The 18,237-nt window shown below is 41.2% G+C and overlaps 1 protein-coding gene across 1 annotated transcript in view; it reads right to left on the reverse strand.

Moving 5' to 3' along the window:
* LOC101823746 overlaps positions 1–18,237 on the reverse strand; it is a 72,591-nt gene that overhangs the window by 48,353 nt on the left and 6,001 nt on the right. Inside the window, 5 exon segments of the mRNA XM_040730231.1 lie at positions 1–1,456; positions 1,658–1,755; positions 6,172–6,298; positions 6,803–6,961; positions 7,781–7,864. Coding sequence (XP_040586165.1) covers positions 1–1,456; positions 1,658–1,755; positions 6,172–6,298; positions 6,803–6,919 — 1,798 coding nt within the window. The 5' untranslated portion in view covers positions 6,920–6,961; positions 7,781–7,864.

Here is an 18,237-nt window from a genome sequence, read left to right on the forward strand (position 1 = left end):
AGCTAATGACTGTTCTCCCACATTGCTAATACAGGTAGAGCTTCTCCCCACTGTGCATTTTTATGTGTCTGCTAAGGCATGAGCATCCACTGAAGGTGTTCCCACAATCCTTACACACGCAGGGTTTCTCTCCAGTGTGAGTTTTCATATGTCTGCAAAGGTAAGAGGAACGTGTAAACGCTTTCCCGCACACTGTACACTCAAAGGGCTTCTCTCCAGTGTGAGTTCTCAAGTGTGCAGTTAGATACGAGGAAGAGGCAAAGGCCTTTCCACATTGATAGCATTCAAAGGGTTTCTCTCCCGTGTGACTTCTTATGTGTTCAATAAGGCCTGAGGATGTTCTGAACGCCTTCCCACACTCCTTACACTCATATGGCTTCTCCCCAGTATGAGTCAATACATGTGTGGTAAAGCTAGTCCGTCCACTGAAGGCTTTCCCACAGTCCTTACACTGAAATGGCTTTATTCCAGTGTGAATTTGGAAGTGCTTCTTAAGGCATGAGGAATTCCTAAACGATTTTGTACACACTTGACATTCAAAGGGTTTCTCACCAGTGTGAATTTTCATATGTTCGGTTAGTTGATAAAAGCTAGTAAATGCCTTCTCACATTCCTTACAATCGTAAGGCTTCTCCCCAGTGTGAGTTCGTGAATGTGTATTAAGGCATGAGCGCACAGCAAACATTTTCCCACACTCCTTACACTTGTAGGGCTTCTCTCCAGTGTGAGTTCGCATGTGAATCCGAAGGTAGGAGGAACGTGTAAAAGCCTTCCCACACACCGTACACTCAAAGGGCTTCTCTCCAGTGTGAGTTCTCAGGTGTGCAGTAAGATAGGAGGAAGAGGCAAAAGCCTTTTCACACTGGTCACATTTAAAAGGCTTCTCTCCTGTGTGACTTCTCACATGCTCAATAAGTCCTGAACATTTAGCAAACACTTTCCCACACTCTGTACACTCGTAAGACTTCTGCTTTTTGTGACTCCGTACATGTGTGGTAAGGCCTGCTTGTGTAGTGATGACTTTTCCACATTCCTTATCTTCATAGCATTTCTCTAAAGCAGAGCAATTTCTGGACTCAGGAAAAGCTTTCTTACTTTGCTCCCATTCATAGAAATTTTCTTTACTGTGATCTTTGCTGTGTAACTTAAGTTGAAACTGATTATCAAAAGCTTTCCCAAAATCACTGCATTCAGAAGAACTGTCCTGAATGCATGCCCTCTGGTAAGGAATGCTTCGAATCAGAGCAAAGGCTTCTTCACATTGGATCAACACAGAAAGTTTCTCTTCAGTAGAGATTTTCTTGACTGAAGGAAATAAGTCTTTTCTATACCAATTATATTCAGAAATCTTTTTTGTATTGTGAATATTCATATGTGTCTGAAGGCATAGGTGTTCACTGGAGAATTTTCCAACTTTCTTAGAGTCAAAGAGCTCTCCTCCATTGTGACTTCCTGCCTGTTGATAGAGAGATGAATGAGTACTGAAATTTTTTTCAGATTTATACAGAACATTCTTGGGACAACTCTAAAGCACAAAGCTTCATGCTAGAAAACAAGTCCCTATGGGCAAAGGCTACTTCTCTCAAACATCTTTTATTCAAGCATAGACATACCACAGAATTTCAAATATTCTATGACTTTGGAAACAAAGAAATACCTTTGTTAATCTTGCCAGCTGTGTCTCATTTGATATATCAGACCAAAAAGTATCCAGCTGGAGTTCTGTCTCTTTTGTCTCAAGGTCCATTTTCACTTCTAAAATAAAACATTAAAAAATACTCATACAAACATTTATACAACAAAATGGGATGTTAAGTATTCCAATATTAAACATGCTAAGCAAATAAGGCAGACAGAATTAAACAGATTGATTACATAATTAAATTCAATTATATACTTATAATTTGGCAGTCATAAAGATCTGGGGTCCAGCCGAGTGGTTGTGCACACGCCTTTAATCCCAGCACTGGAAAGCAGAGGCAGGCAGATCTCTGAGTTCGAGGTCAGCCTGGTCTACAGAGCTAGTGCCAGAACAGGTTCCAAAGCTACACAGAGAAACCCTGTCTCAAAAGAGAGAGGGAGGGAGGGAGGGAGGGAGGGAGGGAGGGAGGGAGGGAGGGAGGGAGGGAGGGAGGGGGAGAGAAAGGGAGGGAGGGAGAAAGGGTGGGAGGGAGACAGGGAGAGAGAAAGGGAGGGAGGGAGAGAGGAAGGGAGAAAGGGAGGGAGGGAGGAAGGGATGGAGGGAGGGAGGGAGAGGGAGGGAGGGAGGGAGGGAGAGGGAGGGAGGGCTCACTCAGCAGTTAAGAGCACTGGCTGATCTTCCAGACACCTGGGTCCAATTCCCAGTACCCACATAGCAGTTCACAGCTGTCTGTAACTCCAGTTGCAGGGGATCTGACACCTTCACATCAATGCACATGAAATAAATTTAAATAAATGATTTTTTTAAAGAAAAAGATCTGGGGTCAAAATAAAATTAACAATTTTTTTCTTTTCACATTGACTTATTATGGGGTGTGCATGTGTGTGGAGGTTAGAATAAAATTAATATAGATGATTGTCGGGGACTGCTAGAACCTTGAACAAAATGGAGTCTGTCAACCGTTTCTTGGCCTTCTGCCTACGTGACTGTGAGCACACATGCCCTTGAGACAAAGGAAAAGGCTAACCATAAAAGTTAAATTTACACAGGGCAGCCCACCCGCCTAGCCAGGGGGAAGTACCCTTACAGAGTAATTGTCTTTGTTAACAAAAGATTAAAGTGTTCCATTGAATACTTCCTACCCCTCCTTAATTCCTGCACCTGACTTATGCTGACAAGCATTTGTGGAATGCAACTAATGACTGATGGAAAATTACAGCTTTGTCTTTACCGTATTTGGTGTATATTTGAATTGAGACTTGATTGACATGCTTGTACCACCCCCTGAGGTCCTTCCTCTATAAGTTCCAGCGCGCCCCAAAAAAATAAAGGCTCTTGATCAGCGAACGTTGTCTTGAGCCTGATTCCATTAACCTCTTGAAATTCACTTTCCAGATCGGATCTGCTCGTGAAGGCCCACCAAATTAGTAGCGACCCTCATCACCTCACCCCCGCGGGTCGGGGGGTCCCTTCCCGGGGGGTCGCAGATGATTCTCTCCTTCTACCAGGTGAGCTCCAGAGATCAAATACAAATCAACAGGCTTGGAAGAAAGCACCTCTACCTACTAAGGCATCTCAGTGGCCCCAAAACAATTATTTTTTGGGTATGAAACTACATGTGACGGTAGACAAAAAATAAAATACTTTGAGGAAGAAAGTAGTATACAACTGCAAAAAATAGAATTATAAACTCAAAGTTGAAAAGATCATTGTTTAAAATATAAGCCTGGGGGCTGAAGAGATGGCTCAGAGGTTAAGAGCACTGGCTGCTCTTCCAGAGGACCTGAGTTCAATCCCCAGCAACCACATGGTGGCTCACAACCATCTGTAATGAGATCTGGTGCCCTCTTCTGGCCTGTAGGATACATGCAGACAGAACACTGTATACATAATAAAGAAATAAATCTTTAAAAAAAAAATATATATATATATAAGCCTGGGTATAGGGTTGGAGGGATGGGTCAGTGGTTAGGAGGACTTGCCACTTTTTCAGAAGACTAAGTTTTAGTTCCCAAGATCCACACAATGACTCACAACTATCTGCAACTTCACTTCTGGGGGATCTAATGCCCTCTTTTGCCTTCTGTAGGTATCAAGCATATAAGTGGCAAACAGACTGACATAAAGGCAAAATACCCATACACATCAAATAAAATTTTTAAATATTTTTTTTATTTTAAAGAAAGTAATGTGAATAAAGCAAATAATACTAAGAGATGCTGCAAAGATCTCAAAACCTGCAGTCCAAATACTTCAGGGTTCAGACTCAATTGGCCTTTTGTTTTTACATTTATTTACTTATTTTGTATGCATTTGTACATGTGCATGTGTACACATGAATACAGACTTGCACCATATGGGTTCAGGGGATCAAACTCAGGTACTCAGGTCTGGTAGCAAGTTTCCTTGCCTGTTGAGCAATCTCATCAACTCTCAAGTTGGTTTTTCAAAACGTTTTTTTCAGTGCTGGCATTGAGAATGGATTTGCTCAAAATAAAATGTATCCACATATGAAAAAATTTCCTGTGGCTAGAGAGATGGATTAGCAGTTACAGCACAAGACCTAGGTTTGATTCCCACCCACACATGACAACTCAAAACTGTCTGTAACTTCAGTCCCAGGGCTCCACAGGCACTGCACACATGGTACAAAGATATGTATGTAGGCAAAACATTCATTTCCAAAAAAACTTCCTCATACTTCAAAACATGCTGAACTTGTCAATAAGAAATTATTTCAGCCCATGCTTGTTGTCATTTCTGGGGTCCCACAGCCACCTACGTGGCTGTTAGTAGAATTTAGGCAAAATGCTCAGTTATCCCAGGTGTTAGCATTTCCAGGGCTGGCTGTGCATGTGCCATCAGCACTCAGGCAAAATGCCATCATCCCAGAGTCTTATGCAGCATCGCCATGAAATCCGTGAGTTTGTGTGGCGTGACTACGTAAGCCCCCATGTGCATGAGCTAAGTGACCTCTAAAAGTAGACACTCCCGACCCACTTGCTCTCTCTCCACGTTTCTTCCAGACAGGCCCCCTCTCCCTACTCTTTACTAATAAAACTCTTAAAGCGAGTTTTGTTGTATATCTTGTAATCTGTTCTCAAGCACGGTAAATAACAATGCTCATCCTGGAGACTGCCTTGTTACACTATAGTTAACTTCCTCTAACCATGAGATCAAGCTGGGTTTGACAAGCTGAGCAATTATACACGGGAAATAATATATCAATGACAAAGGCTCACAAAAGAGATGACAAACCTTCACATAAAAGAGCAATTAGATTTCTAATGAAATTTCCATTAGACTAATGACAATTACTATCTTTTTTGAGATAGGGTCAGATAGCCCAGGCATGCCTTGAACTCACTGCGTAACCAAGAGAGACCTTGAACGTCTCCCAGGTACTGATTTACAGGCATGTAACACCATGCATAGTTTTATGCAGTACTGGAAACTGAACCCTTTGGGTATGTTAGACAATCACTCCACCCATACTGCTACATCCCCATCCCCTAGAACCTTCTTTATAAAGATCTATTTTTAATTTATACGTGTGAATATTTGCCTATATGTATGTGTGTATACCATATGTGTACAGGTGCCCAAGGAGGCCAGAAGAGGGTGTCAGATCCTCTGAGACTGAAGTTACAGACAGTTATGAGTTGCCATGTAGATGCTGGAATCTGAATACGGATCATCTACAAAAACAGCAAGTGATCTTAATCACCTAGTCATCTCTCCAATTCTCAGATAGTTCAAGAGGCAAATATTCATTATTTGGAATATGTTTGACTCTTGATATTACATTCAGGCCTAAATATGGAGTAAAGCCAGGCAGGGATAGCAAGCACATTTAATCCCAGCACTCAGGGGCGAGTTTGAGGCCAGCCTAGTCTACAGAGTAAGTTCCAAAACATTCAGAGCTACGCAGAGAAACCCTATCTTGAAAAAAAAAAATAGATGTAAACATTACTGAGATTTTTCTTCAAATTGGATGTAACAGAAATGGAGAGAGATCTTAAGTCTCACGGGAAATGACTATACCAATAGTTGTTTAGTTTTTTGTTTGTTTTGATTATATTGAGACATTGTCTTGCTCTGCAGCCATGACTGGCCTTGTACTTGTTATATAGCTCATGCTGGTCTTGAGTTTGTAGCAATCCTCCTGCCTCAACTTTCTGCATGCTGGAATTATAAGTGTGTACTATCATGCTCAGCTAGTTGTTACCTTCAGAATGAAACATTCACATAGAAACATAGTGAAAACAGGTGACAGGAACACAAATAATGATTTTTCTGATTCAGTATATCAAAGACAGAGTATAAAGTTGTACATTTCTAATGAAATGAGAGTGATGTCACTTACTAATCCTAAAAGCATTTGTTGAAAACTGCCAATAACAGATTAAAATATGCTAGGGCAATGACAATGTCTCTATTGTTTCCCATTATATTCACAATTACAACATCAATCTTGAAAAATGCATGGTTCTTCCTTAAGAGCCTACAGAAGATAATGACACTCTTACCTACTGTGGCCAGGTTCTGATAGTTCTCCAACATCACATCTCTGTAGAGGTTTCTCTGAAATCCATTCAGTAAATTCCACTCTTCTTTGGTAAAGTACACAGCCACATCCTCAAACGTCACTGAGTCCTAAATCATCACATGCATGCCAATTTGAGCAAAGTGACATCACCTATGTTCACTGGAGAATGTAAAGGAGTCTAAGGTTCCCCATAGTGTACTCCAGAGCTCAGTGGTACTAAGACATCTATCCACTTTCTGAGGACCTCATATAAGCAATCATCTGACTTTTGGAACTGTTTACTCATAAAGTCACAGTTCTCTCTTTTTTTTGGGGGGGGGGTTCGAGACAGGATTTCTCTGTGTAACAGTTCTGGCTGTCCTGGAACTCACTTTGTAGACCAGGTTGGACTCAAACTCACTGAGATCTACCTGTCTCTGCCTCCCAAGTGCTGGGATTAAAAGTGTACACCATCACCATCCAGTTAAAGTTGCACTTCTACAACTTACACAGGGAGCTCTTCTCAGCGTGTTGATCTATACTGTAGATGCTCACAAGCACACTACAAAGGCTTGCTAAAGATGACACAAGAGAAGGCTTATCAGCTAAGAGTACTTGTTGCTTTTACAGACCTGGATTTGGTTCCTAGCATACACATTGTAGTTCACAACTATCTGTAACTCCAGTTCTAGAGGATCCACCTTTTTCTTTCGGCTTCCATAGGCAGCAGGCATATACATGGTATGCATATATACATACAGGCAAAACACTCATACTCATAAAATTAAAACCTAAAATGAAAATTTGTTAATGATGTATTAATGCATTCTTAGAAAAAGATACCAAATCTTCCTTATCATCTGCTATAACACTTAGAAAAATAAATGAGGTTCTCAGTACCAGAAAAGTTAACTTTGGTAATTTAGAGAGTAATCTTTCACCAGTTTGAGATACACCTTCCCAGGAAAATCCAACTAAGTTTTGACATTTTCTTTGTTGTCATTGTTGTTCTAATGAGCTGTGGGGACAACTCTACTCACAAGGAAGTGTGTTTTCTATTGATCCAATTACCACATCTTTTGGAAAGATACTAATAAAACCCATGCTATTTTTAGATAACCTCTATATTTTTCATTATTACAGTCCATCTTTAGAAACATCATTCCATCTTGTATGCATTTCATTTCTCAAGTGACTTTCCATGTCTTGATTCTCTACACTGGAATTTTTAGTCTCCTGTGTGACTAAATAAAAATACAAAATAAAAAGTATCCTAATGGTTCATATCTTTAATCCCAGCACTCAGGAGGCAGAAGCAGGAAGATCTCTGAGTTCAAAGCCAGTCTGGTCTACAGAAAAAGTTCCAGGACAGCCAGGGCTATGCAGAGAAACCCTGTCTTAAGATTATATATATTCTAGTGATTCACATCTTTATAGCACTTGGGATGCAGAGACAGAGATCTGTGAGTTCAAAGCTAATCTTGTCTACACAGCAAGTTCCAGACTAGCTACATCGTGAAAAAGCAAAGGAAAAAAGAAAGGAACATTGGGAGCTGACAGTGTAGCTCAGTGACAACACACAGAAAGAAAGGGATCCTTTGTTAACTTACCATTTCCATGTCTCAGGAAATATGTCCTCTCAGAAATCTTGCTGATATATTAAATGTTTGGGTTTTTTAAAGCATTTTCCTGTTCTGAAATTTTACAGACAAAAAACAAATTTCAGCTTGAGGACAGAAAAGGTAAAGAAATTAAAATGTAGTAGGAGGTAAAAACTGTACTCCTATTTGTAGTTGTCTCAAAATAAAAAATAAACAGTGATGGCAATGAGACACCTCAGCGGGTGAAGGTACTTGCTGTAAAGCCTGATGCCCAGTGTTTGGATGCCCAAGACCCTCATTATAGAGACCAGACTTCAGAAAGCTGTTTGCTAGCCTACCCTTACACTATGGCGTGCATGTACCTACACAAACAAACACACACACACACACACACACACACACACACACACTATGCTTTCAACTACAATGAACTTATCAATGGAATTCAAGTCACTGATCCATCCCACTAGCCCTCCAATTGTGTTTAATTTGCAAAATATCAGACTGGATTAGACTTTAAAGTCTGGTAGAGCAAATGTAAGTCTTATAACACAATGCTCTAGCATTACATTACTTGGTGATTTTAAAGCAGCAGGGAACCAGGCATGGTAGCTCACACTTGTAATCCAAGCATATGGGAGGCAAAAGCAAGAGAACTGAAAATTTGATGCCAGGCTGGTGAGTATAGTAAGCTCAGGAGCCAAATAATGAGGCTCTGTCTCAATTTTTTAAAAATAAAAAAAAAAAAAGAGCCCTGGCACATGTAATGTAAGCTGTAATCTTAGGTGTAAAAAGAAAGCTTAGAGAAGATTACTGGACCTCTGGAACTCAGGGTTAAATAAGACACTGACTCAAGGAAAAAGTATAGGAAAGAAGACAAGAGGAAAATGTAATATGCTCATTTAATTTTGAACCAATTAGCAATATAGCATGAGATACTCAATCTCTGATTCAAATTACAATTACACAGGGGCTCTGGTTAAATTTAAACATTGTGTCACTTGTCCTTCCAAGACCCCAACCCCAGTGAGTCCAGCATCAGGTGAGACTGGGTCTCCTGAGGGGACCCCCCCCCCGCCCAACACCCATCCCCTTGATCTTCCGGGGCCTCTCCTGGCATCCAGAAGACCCACCCAAACAGGAAAGACATCAGCCCTTCCAAGACCCAAACCCCAGCGAGTCCAGCTTCAGGAAAGACATCAGCCCTTCCAGGCCCCAAACACCAGCGAGCCCAGCTTCAAGAAAGACATCAGCCCTTCCAGGCCCCAAACTCCATGTGAGCATCCCCAGCTTCAGCTGCAGGAAGGAAGGAGACCAGTGGAGACGGAAAGACCCCACCAGCACCCACTCGAAGAAGAGATGGGAAGAAGACAGAATAAGAGCTCACTCAGCAGCCGGGCGTTGGTGGCGCACGCCTTTAATCCCAGCACTCGGGAGGCAGAGGCAGGCGGATCTCTTGAGTTCGAGACCAGCCTGGACTACCAAGCGAGTTCCAGGACAGCCTCCAAAACCACAGAGAAACCCTGTCTCGGAAAAAAAAAAAAAAAGAGCTCACTCAGCAATAGAAACACCAACATGACCCCACCAGAATCTAGGGATCCAACACCAGCAAGACCCGAAAAGCACTACATAGACAAAGAAGAGGAGACAGACCTTAAAAATTATTTCATGAAGATGATGGAGACCCTCAAAGAAGAAACGAGGAAACCCCTTAAAGAAATAGAAGAAAAAACAAACAAAAAATCCATGAAATGGGGGGGAAAATTCAAGAAATAAACAAATCTCTCAAAGAATCTAAAGAGCACCAAGAAAAAACAACAAAAAAAAATGAAGTAAACAACTCAAACAGTTGAAGGATTGAAAGCTGAAATAGAAACGATAAAGAAAACACAGAATGAAGGGATGCTGGAAATAGAAAAGCTGGGTAAACGATCAGGAACTACAGATGCAAGTATCACCAATAGAATACAAGAGATAGAAGAGAGAATCTCAGGTGTTGAAGACTCATTAGAGGATATAGAGTCGTCAACCAAAGAAAATCTCAAAACCAACAAATCCTTAACACAAAATATTCAGGAAATATGGGACACCGTGAAGAAGCCAAACCTGAGAATAATAGGTATAGAACAAGGTGAAGAAATACAACTCAAAGGTACAGAAAACATATCCAACAAAATCATAGAAGAAAACTTCCCTAACCTAAAGAAAGATATGCCTATGAAATACAAGAATCTTACAGAACACCAAACAGGCTGGACCAGAAAAAGAAGTCACCTCGCCATATAATAATCAAAACATCAAACCTACAGAGTAAAGAGAAAATATTAAGAGCAGCTAAAGAAAAAGGCCAAGTAACATACAAAGGCAGACCTATCCAAATTACACCTGACTTCTCAATGGAAACGATGAAAGCCAGAAGATCCTGGACAGATGTCCTACAAACACTAAGGGAACAAGGATGCCAACCCAGACTACTATATCCAGCAAAGCTCTCAATTACCATAAATGGAGAAAACAAAATATGCCATGACAAAGCCAGGTTTAAACAATACGTATCCATGAATCCAGCTCTACAGAAAATGCTAGAAGGAAAACCTAGATCCAAGGAAGATAACTACATTCACAAAGACACAGGCAATATATAATCCCACTTTACAAAACACCAAAAGAAAAAGGGAGGAGAAACTACACAAAATCACTTCACTAACAATAAATCAAGCACAAACAAGAATCATCAATCGATGGTCATTGATATCCCTCAATGTCAACGGCCTCAATTTGCCTATAAAAAGACGCAGACTAGCAGAATGGATAGGAAGACAGAACCCTTCCTTCTGCTGCATACAAGAAACACATGTCAACATCAAAGACAGACGTTATCTCAGAGGAAAGGGTTGGGAAAAGATCTTCCAATCAAACGGTCCCAAGAAACAAGCGGGTGTAACAATCCTAATATCTAACAAATTAGACTTCAAATTAAAATCAATCAAAAGAGATGAAGAAGGACACTTCATTTTCATCAAAGGAAAAGTACATCAAGATAAAGTCTCAATTTTAAACATCTACGCCCCAAATACAAAGGCACCTACATTCGTGAAAGAAACATTACTAAAGCTCAAAATGCATATAAAATCTCACACACTAATAGTAGGAGACTTCAACACTCCGCTCTCACCGCTAGACAGGACCTCCAGACAGAAACTTAACAAAGAAACAAAAGAATTAATAGAAGTTATGACCCAACTAGGTTTAACAGACATCTATAGAACACTCCACCCAAATACAAAGGGATATACCTTCTTCTCGGCACCACATGGAACCCTCTCTAAAATTGACCACATAATAGGAAACATAGCAAATCTCCACAGATACAAAAAAATTGGAATAACCCCCTGTATCTTATCAGACCACCATGCATTAACATTAGAATTCAACAATAACACAAATCGCAGAAACCCTACAAACTCATGGAGATTGAACAATGCACAATTGCACCATCCCTGGGTAAAGGAAGAAATAAAAAAAGAAATTAAAGACTTCCTCGATTTCAATGAGAACGAAGACACAACATACACAAACTAATGGGACACTTTGAAAGCAGTGCTGAGAGGAAAGTTTATAGCACTAAGTGCCCACATGAAAAAACTGGAGAACAGTCATACTAGAGAATTAATAGCACAGCTGAATGTTCTAGAACAAAAAGAAGCAAACTCACCCAGGAGGAGCAGACGCCAGGAAATAATCAAATTGAGGGCGGGAATCAATCACATAGAAACCAGGAAAACACTGAGAAGAATCAATGAAACAAAGAGTTGGTTCTTTGAGAAAATCAACAAAATAGACAAACCTCTGTCCAAACTAACCAAAAGACAGAGAGAGAGCATGATAATTAACAAAATCAGGGATGACAAAGGGGACATAACATCTGACTCTGAGGAAATCCAGAGAATCATCAGGGCATACTTTGAAAATCTGTACTCCACAAAATTTGAAAATTTAAAGGAAATGGACAATTTCCTGGATAGATATCACTTGCCAAAACTAAATCAAGAGCAGATAAACAATCTAAACAGACCTACAACCCCTAATGAAATAGAAGCAGTCATCAAAAGTCTCCCAAACAAAAAAACCCCAGGCCCAGATGGCTTCAGTGCAGAATTCTACCAGAAATTCAAAGAAGAGCTCATTCCAATACTCCTCAAAGTATTCCACACAACAGAAGCACTGCCAAACTCTTTTTACGAGGCTACAATTACCTTGATACCCAAGCCACACAAAGACACAACTAAGAAAACTATAGACCAATTTCCCTCATGAACATCGATGCAAAAATACTCAATAAAATACTCGCAAACCGGATTCAAGAACACATCAGAAAAATCATCCACCATGATCAAGTAGGCTTCATCCCAGGAATGCAGGGATGGTTCAACATTAGAAAATCTATCAATGTAATCCACCATATTAACAAACTGCGGAAGAAAAACCACATGATCATCTCACTAGATGCTGAAAAAGCCTTTGACAAAATCCAGCACCCCTTCATGATAAAGGTCCTAGAGAGATCAGGGATAACAGGAACGTACCTGAATATAATAAAAGCAATATACAGTAAACCAACAGCTAACATCGAACTAAATGGAGAGAAACTCAAAGCAATTCCTCTAAAATCAGGAACAAGACAAGGCTGTCCACTCTCTCCATATCTCTTCAATATTGTACTTGAAGTTCTAGCTACAGCAATAAGACAACAAAAGGAGATAAAGGGGATACAAACAGGAAAAGAAGAAGTCAAACTTTCACTATTTGCAGATGATATGATAGTTTACATAAGTGACCCAAAAAACTCCGCAAGGTTACTCCTAGAGCTGATAAACACCTTCAGCAATGTGGCAGGATACAACTCAAAAAAATCAGTGGCCCTATTATATACAGATGATGAAGTGACTGAGAAAGAAATCAGAGAAACATCACCTTTTACAATAGCCAAAAACAGCATCAAATATCTGGGGATAATGTTAACCAAGGAAGTGAAAGACCTGTATATCAAGAACTTTGTGTCTTTGAAGAAAGAAATCAAAGAAGATACCAGAAAATGGAAAGATCTCCCATGCTCTTGGATTGGTAGGATCAACATAATAAAAATGGCAGTCTTGCCAAAAGCAGTCTATAGATTCAATGCAATCCCTATCAAAATTCCATCACAATTCTTCAAGGACCTGGAAAGAACATTAATCAACTTTATATGGAAAAACAAAAGGCCCAGGATAGCCAAAACATCACTATACAACAAAGGAACTTCAGGAGGCATCACCATACCTGACTTCAAGCTCTATTATAGAGCTATAGTCCTGAAAACAGCTTGGTATTGGCACAAAAATAGGCAGGTAGACCAATGGAACCGAATCGAAAGCCCTAATTTTAACCCACACACCTATGAACACCTGATTTTTGACAAAGAAGCTAAAACTGTACAGTGGAAAAAAGAAAGCATCTTCAACAAATGGTGCTGGCATAACTGGGTACTGGTATGCAGAAGACTGCAGATAGATCCATGTTTATCGCCTTGTACAAAACTTAAGTCCAAATGGATCAAAGATCTCAACATACATCCAGCCACACTGAAACTTTTAGAAGAGAAAGTGGGAGATACTCTTCAACGAGTTGGTACAGGAGACCACTTCCTAAACATAACACCAGTGGCACAGGCACTGAGATCGACAATTAACAAATGGGACCTCCTGAAACTAAAAAGCTTTTGTAAGGCAAAGGTCACAGTCAAAAAGACAAAAAGGCAGTCCACAGAATGGGAAAAGATATTCACTAACCCTACATCTGACAGAGGGCTAATCTCCAAAATTTACAAAGAACTCAAGAAACAAGTCTCCAAAACACCAAAGGATCCAATTAAAAGGTGGGGTACAGAGCTAAATAGAGAATTCTCAATAGAGGAGGCTAAAATGGCCAAGAGACACTTAAAAAAGTGCTCAACATCCTTAGTCATCAGGGAAATGCAAATCAAAACAGCTCTGAGATACCATCCTACTCCTGTCAGAATGGCTAAAATCAAAAACACCGAAGACAATTTATGCTGGAGGGGATGTGGAGAGACGGGAACACTACTCCACTGCTGGTGGGAATGCAGACTCATACAGCCTCTTTGGAAATCAGTATGGAGATTCCTCAGGAAAATGGGAATTAATCTACCACTAGACCCAGCAATTCCACTCTTAGGCATATATCCAAATGAGGCAAATTCATACAACAAGGGCATCTGCTCCACTATGTTCATAGCAGCATTATTTGTAATAGCCAGAACCTGGAAGCAACCTAGATGCCCCTCAACTGAAGAGTGGATAGAGAAAATGTGGTACATTTACACAATGGAGTATTACTCAGCAGAAAAAAACAATGGAATCTTGAAATTCGCAGGTAAATGGAAGAAACCATCCTGAGTGAGGTAACCCAGTCGCCAAAAGACAAACATGGTATGTACTCACTCATATCGATTTTAGACATGGATCAGGATAGTGCCAGTCTGCACTTCCACTGATAGAGAGTCTGGGAAACAGGAAAGAACCTAAAAGATATGCATATATGCATAGTACCCAAGAGAAGAGGACTGAGACAAGATCCTCTGAATGGATGGGGAACACGGCAAGGGGTGGGGGGGAGTGGGAGCTGGGAAGAAGAGAGGGGGAGAAGAGGAAGAGAGTGTAGGTCATGGGGGAACACGAAGTTGAGTGGGCGGGGGTAGAATAGGGGGAAGAGGGAATCATAGGTTAGAAGACAGATCAGGCACCAGAGTGACCTCGAGTGATCTAAAGGCATAACACCAATTGTCAAGCTAAGCAATAGTGGAGAGACCACCTCGAATGCCCATTCCTGATAATGAACTTGATGTCTATAACCATCCGGGAGCCTTCATCCAGTTATTAATGGAAGCAGAGGCAAACACACAATTAAGCACTGAACTGAACCCAAGGAACCCAGTGACAGAGAGAGGAGTGATGAGCAAATTGGCAAAGAATGGGCTGGCAAAACCAGCAGAGACAGCTGATCTGAACAGGAGAGATCTCTTGGACCCCAGACCGACAGCAGGGAGGCCAGCATGGGACTGATCTGGACCCCCCAAATGTGAGTGTCAGCGAGAAGGCCTGGGCAACCTATGGGGCCCTGAGCTGTGGATCAGTGTCTATCCCTGGTATACAAACAGTCATCGTGTGCCCATAGCACAAAGAGGGATGCTCTCTCAGCCTAGCCTCTTAGGGGAGTGCCTGGACCTTCCCCGGAGTGAAATGACAGACTCTAGATATCCCCTATGTGGAAGGAATTGGCAATAGGGTGGAAGGCTGGGGGGGATGGGGAGTGTTGGAGGAGAGGAGGGAGAGGGAACTGGGATTGACATGTAAAACAAGCCATTTAAAATTAAAATAAAAAATGATAAAAGTAAAAAAAAGATAATCAGTGCTAGAGTCTCAAAAGCCAAAAAAAGAAAGAAATACAAGAGGCATATGCCTCACTTTAATTGCACCATTGTTTATACAGAATCCATTTTTCTAACATATTCCATATAAGGCACAAAACTCTATTACAAAAAATAAAAGCTGCTGGGCAGAGGTGGTGCACACCTTTGAACCTAGCACTTGGGAGTCAGAGACAGGTGGATCTCTGTGAGTTGGTGCCCAGCCTAGTCTACAAAATGAGTTCCAGGACAGCCAAGCTATTACACAGATAAACCCTGTCTTGAAAAGCAAAACAAATTAAATAAATAAGTAAATAAATGTAAATTTATGGGCTTGGGAGGCTCTGCTGGTAAGGTGCTTGCTGTACAAGAGTGAGAATCCTAATTTTAATACCCTGAACCCATATAAAAGCTCAGTGGGTGTGGTGGCTTGAATGAAAATGGCCCAGTAGGCTGATAGGGAGATGCAGCTTTGATAGAAGAAATATGTAACAAGGGATGAGCTTTGACTTTTCAGAAGTACAAGCCAGGCCCAGTGTTGCTCTCTTCCTGCTACCTCCTGGTCTGAACTTAGAACTCTGTTACTTCTTCAGGACCATATCTTTCTGAGTGCATCCATGCAACTCACCATGGCCACAATGAACTAACCCTCTGAAGTATAAGCCAGCCCCAATTGAATGATTCCCTTTATTAGAGTTGCTATGGTCATGATGTTTCTCACAGCAATAAAACCCTAACTAAGACAGAAGTTGGTACCAGGAGTGAGTTATTGCTATGTTAGGTCTTGTTGGGGAAGTCCTGTGCATTTGTCAATAAAGTACTGTCTGGCCAATGGGAAATCTAGATAGGAGGGACTAGGAGTCCAGAAGGACTCTGGGTAGGAGAAACACAAGAGTTCGACATGTAACCGCCATGGGGTAGGAAGCCCGGAACTATTCTCCGGTAAGAGAAATACTTAGATTAACAATTATGGGGTAATTACTTAAGTCAGAGCTAGCCAGTAAGAAACAAGCAAAGGCCAACAGCTTTATAATTAATATAGCGTCTTGTATGTTTATTTGGGACTGATGCGGCTCTAGAACCAGTCTGGCGGGGAGGCTTCTCTCAAGGAAATAGCTTCTCTTAACAAGGTCTGATCATGCTTTTCTTTTTTTTTTTTTCTTTTTCTTTTTTTTTTTGGTTTTTCGAGACAGGGTTTCTCTGTATTGTTTTGGAGCCTGTCCTGGAACTCACTCGGTAGACCAGGCTTGGTATCGAACTCACAGAGATCTACCTCCCTCTGCCTCCCGAGTGCTGGGATTAAAGGCGTGTGCCACCACAGCCCGGCCATGCTTTTCTTTAGAGGAATGTGACCCTAGGGGAAAGCAGCTGAATGTTTTAAATGGTGTTTAATGGGCCATATGAGTAAGAGCGGTGCTAAGGGTGATTTGAGCTGTGCGAGCCTGACTTGAGAGTTTCCAGAAGAGAAGAATATTTGTATGTGGCCTAGAGGCTGTTCTTATATTATTGTGGCAAAGAATGTGGTTGTTTTCTGCCCTTGTCCAAAAAAACACTGCCTGAGGTTAAATTGAAGAGTTATGGATTAACAGCTTTGGCAAAGGAGACTTCTAGACAGCCTACTGTTGACTATGTCCTGTGTTTACTAGTGGCCAGTCTTGTGTACATCTGTAACTGAGCAAGGAAAAACAAAATGTACAGCTTGTTAGAAAAAGGGGTACCAGGAAGTATAAACAATCTAAGGAAAACCCTGATGCTAATTGAAATAAAGGAAGAGATTGACCAAGACCTCACCCAGCTAAGCTTCCAAATTCTGAAATTAAAGAAAAGCCTGAGGAGAGCTGGATAGATGGCTCAGTGGTTAAGAGCATTGACTGCTCTTCTAGAGGTCCTGAGTTCAATTCCCAGCAACCACATGGTGGCTCACAACCATCTATAATGAGATCTGGTGCCCTCTTCTGTCATGCAAGAGTATATGCAGGCAGAAAAGCTGAGGGCTGGGCATGGTGATGCATGCCTTCATCCTAGCACTTCAATCCTAGCACTCCAGAGGCAAAGGCAGGCAGTTCTCTCAGTTTGAGGTCAGCCTGGTCTACAGATCAAGTTCCAGGACAGCTAAGTTTAGAAAGTGAAGGAAACTATCAAAAACAGAAAGCTGGTTGAAAATGTAATGAATGAGAAGGCTGTGTTCACGCAAGCAGCAGCAGCAGCTTCAGCCATGTGGTTCTATGGAATCTCCCTCTGAGACTATGGAAAGCTAATGAGGCCAGGAGTGTAACGTGTAGTCTTCCCACCAGCTGCCTGGGTCCTGCCGCTGTCTCAACCCCCAATAACACACGAAGCACTATATTAATTATGAAGCTGTTGACCGTTTGCTTGGTTTCTTATCAACTAGCTCTGACTTAACTGCTAATCTGAGTATTTCCATGTGGTCTTCTCTTACCAGAGAAAGGGTCCATACCTCTTACTCCTCTGGTGTCCTACATCGTGACTGACTGTGCCTCTGTTTCCCAGAGTCCTCCTTGACTACTAGTCCCACCTATCTTGCTTCCCTACTGGCCAACAGTGCTTTATTTAATCAACCAATAAGACAAACATATACATAGAAGGACTTCCCACATCACAGGAGTGTATCAGGGGTTCCCTGCATGGAAGTCCATGAAGTCATTATGTGACTCTGTAAAGGTGAAGCTTGGATTGCCTTGGAAAACCCCAAGATGTTGGAGATGCCAGAGCTGTGGGACACCTGCCAAGGAAAGCTGTTAACAGGGAATGGAACCAGCCCAAGAAAGAGAAGTATGTTGTAGTCAACAAAGCTGAAAGCAGTTGGAGATCTGAAGACTACTTTGACATCAGACATGGAGATGCAGAATTTGGAGTTTTCCCTACTTGTTTTCAGCTTTTTTCAGTCCAATATTTTCTCACTATGCTCCCTTTCTTCCCCTTCATAATAGTAACATACATCCTGTGCCATTATATCTCATAAGTATGTGTCCTGTTTTTG

The sequence above is a fragment of the Mesocricetus auratus genome, unplaced genomic scaffold (genome assembly GCF_017639785.1).
Source record: "Mesocricetus auratus isolate SY011 unplaced genomic scaffold, BCM_Maur_2.0 Super-Scaffold_100022, whole genome shotgun sequence".
Lineage (NCBI taxonomy): Eukaryota > Metazoa > Chordata > Mammalia > Rodentia > Cricetidae > Mesocricetus > Mesocricetus auratus.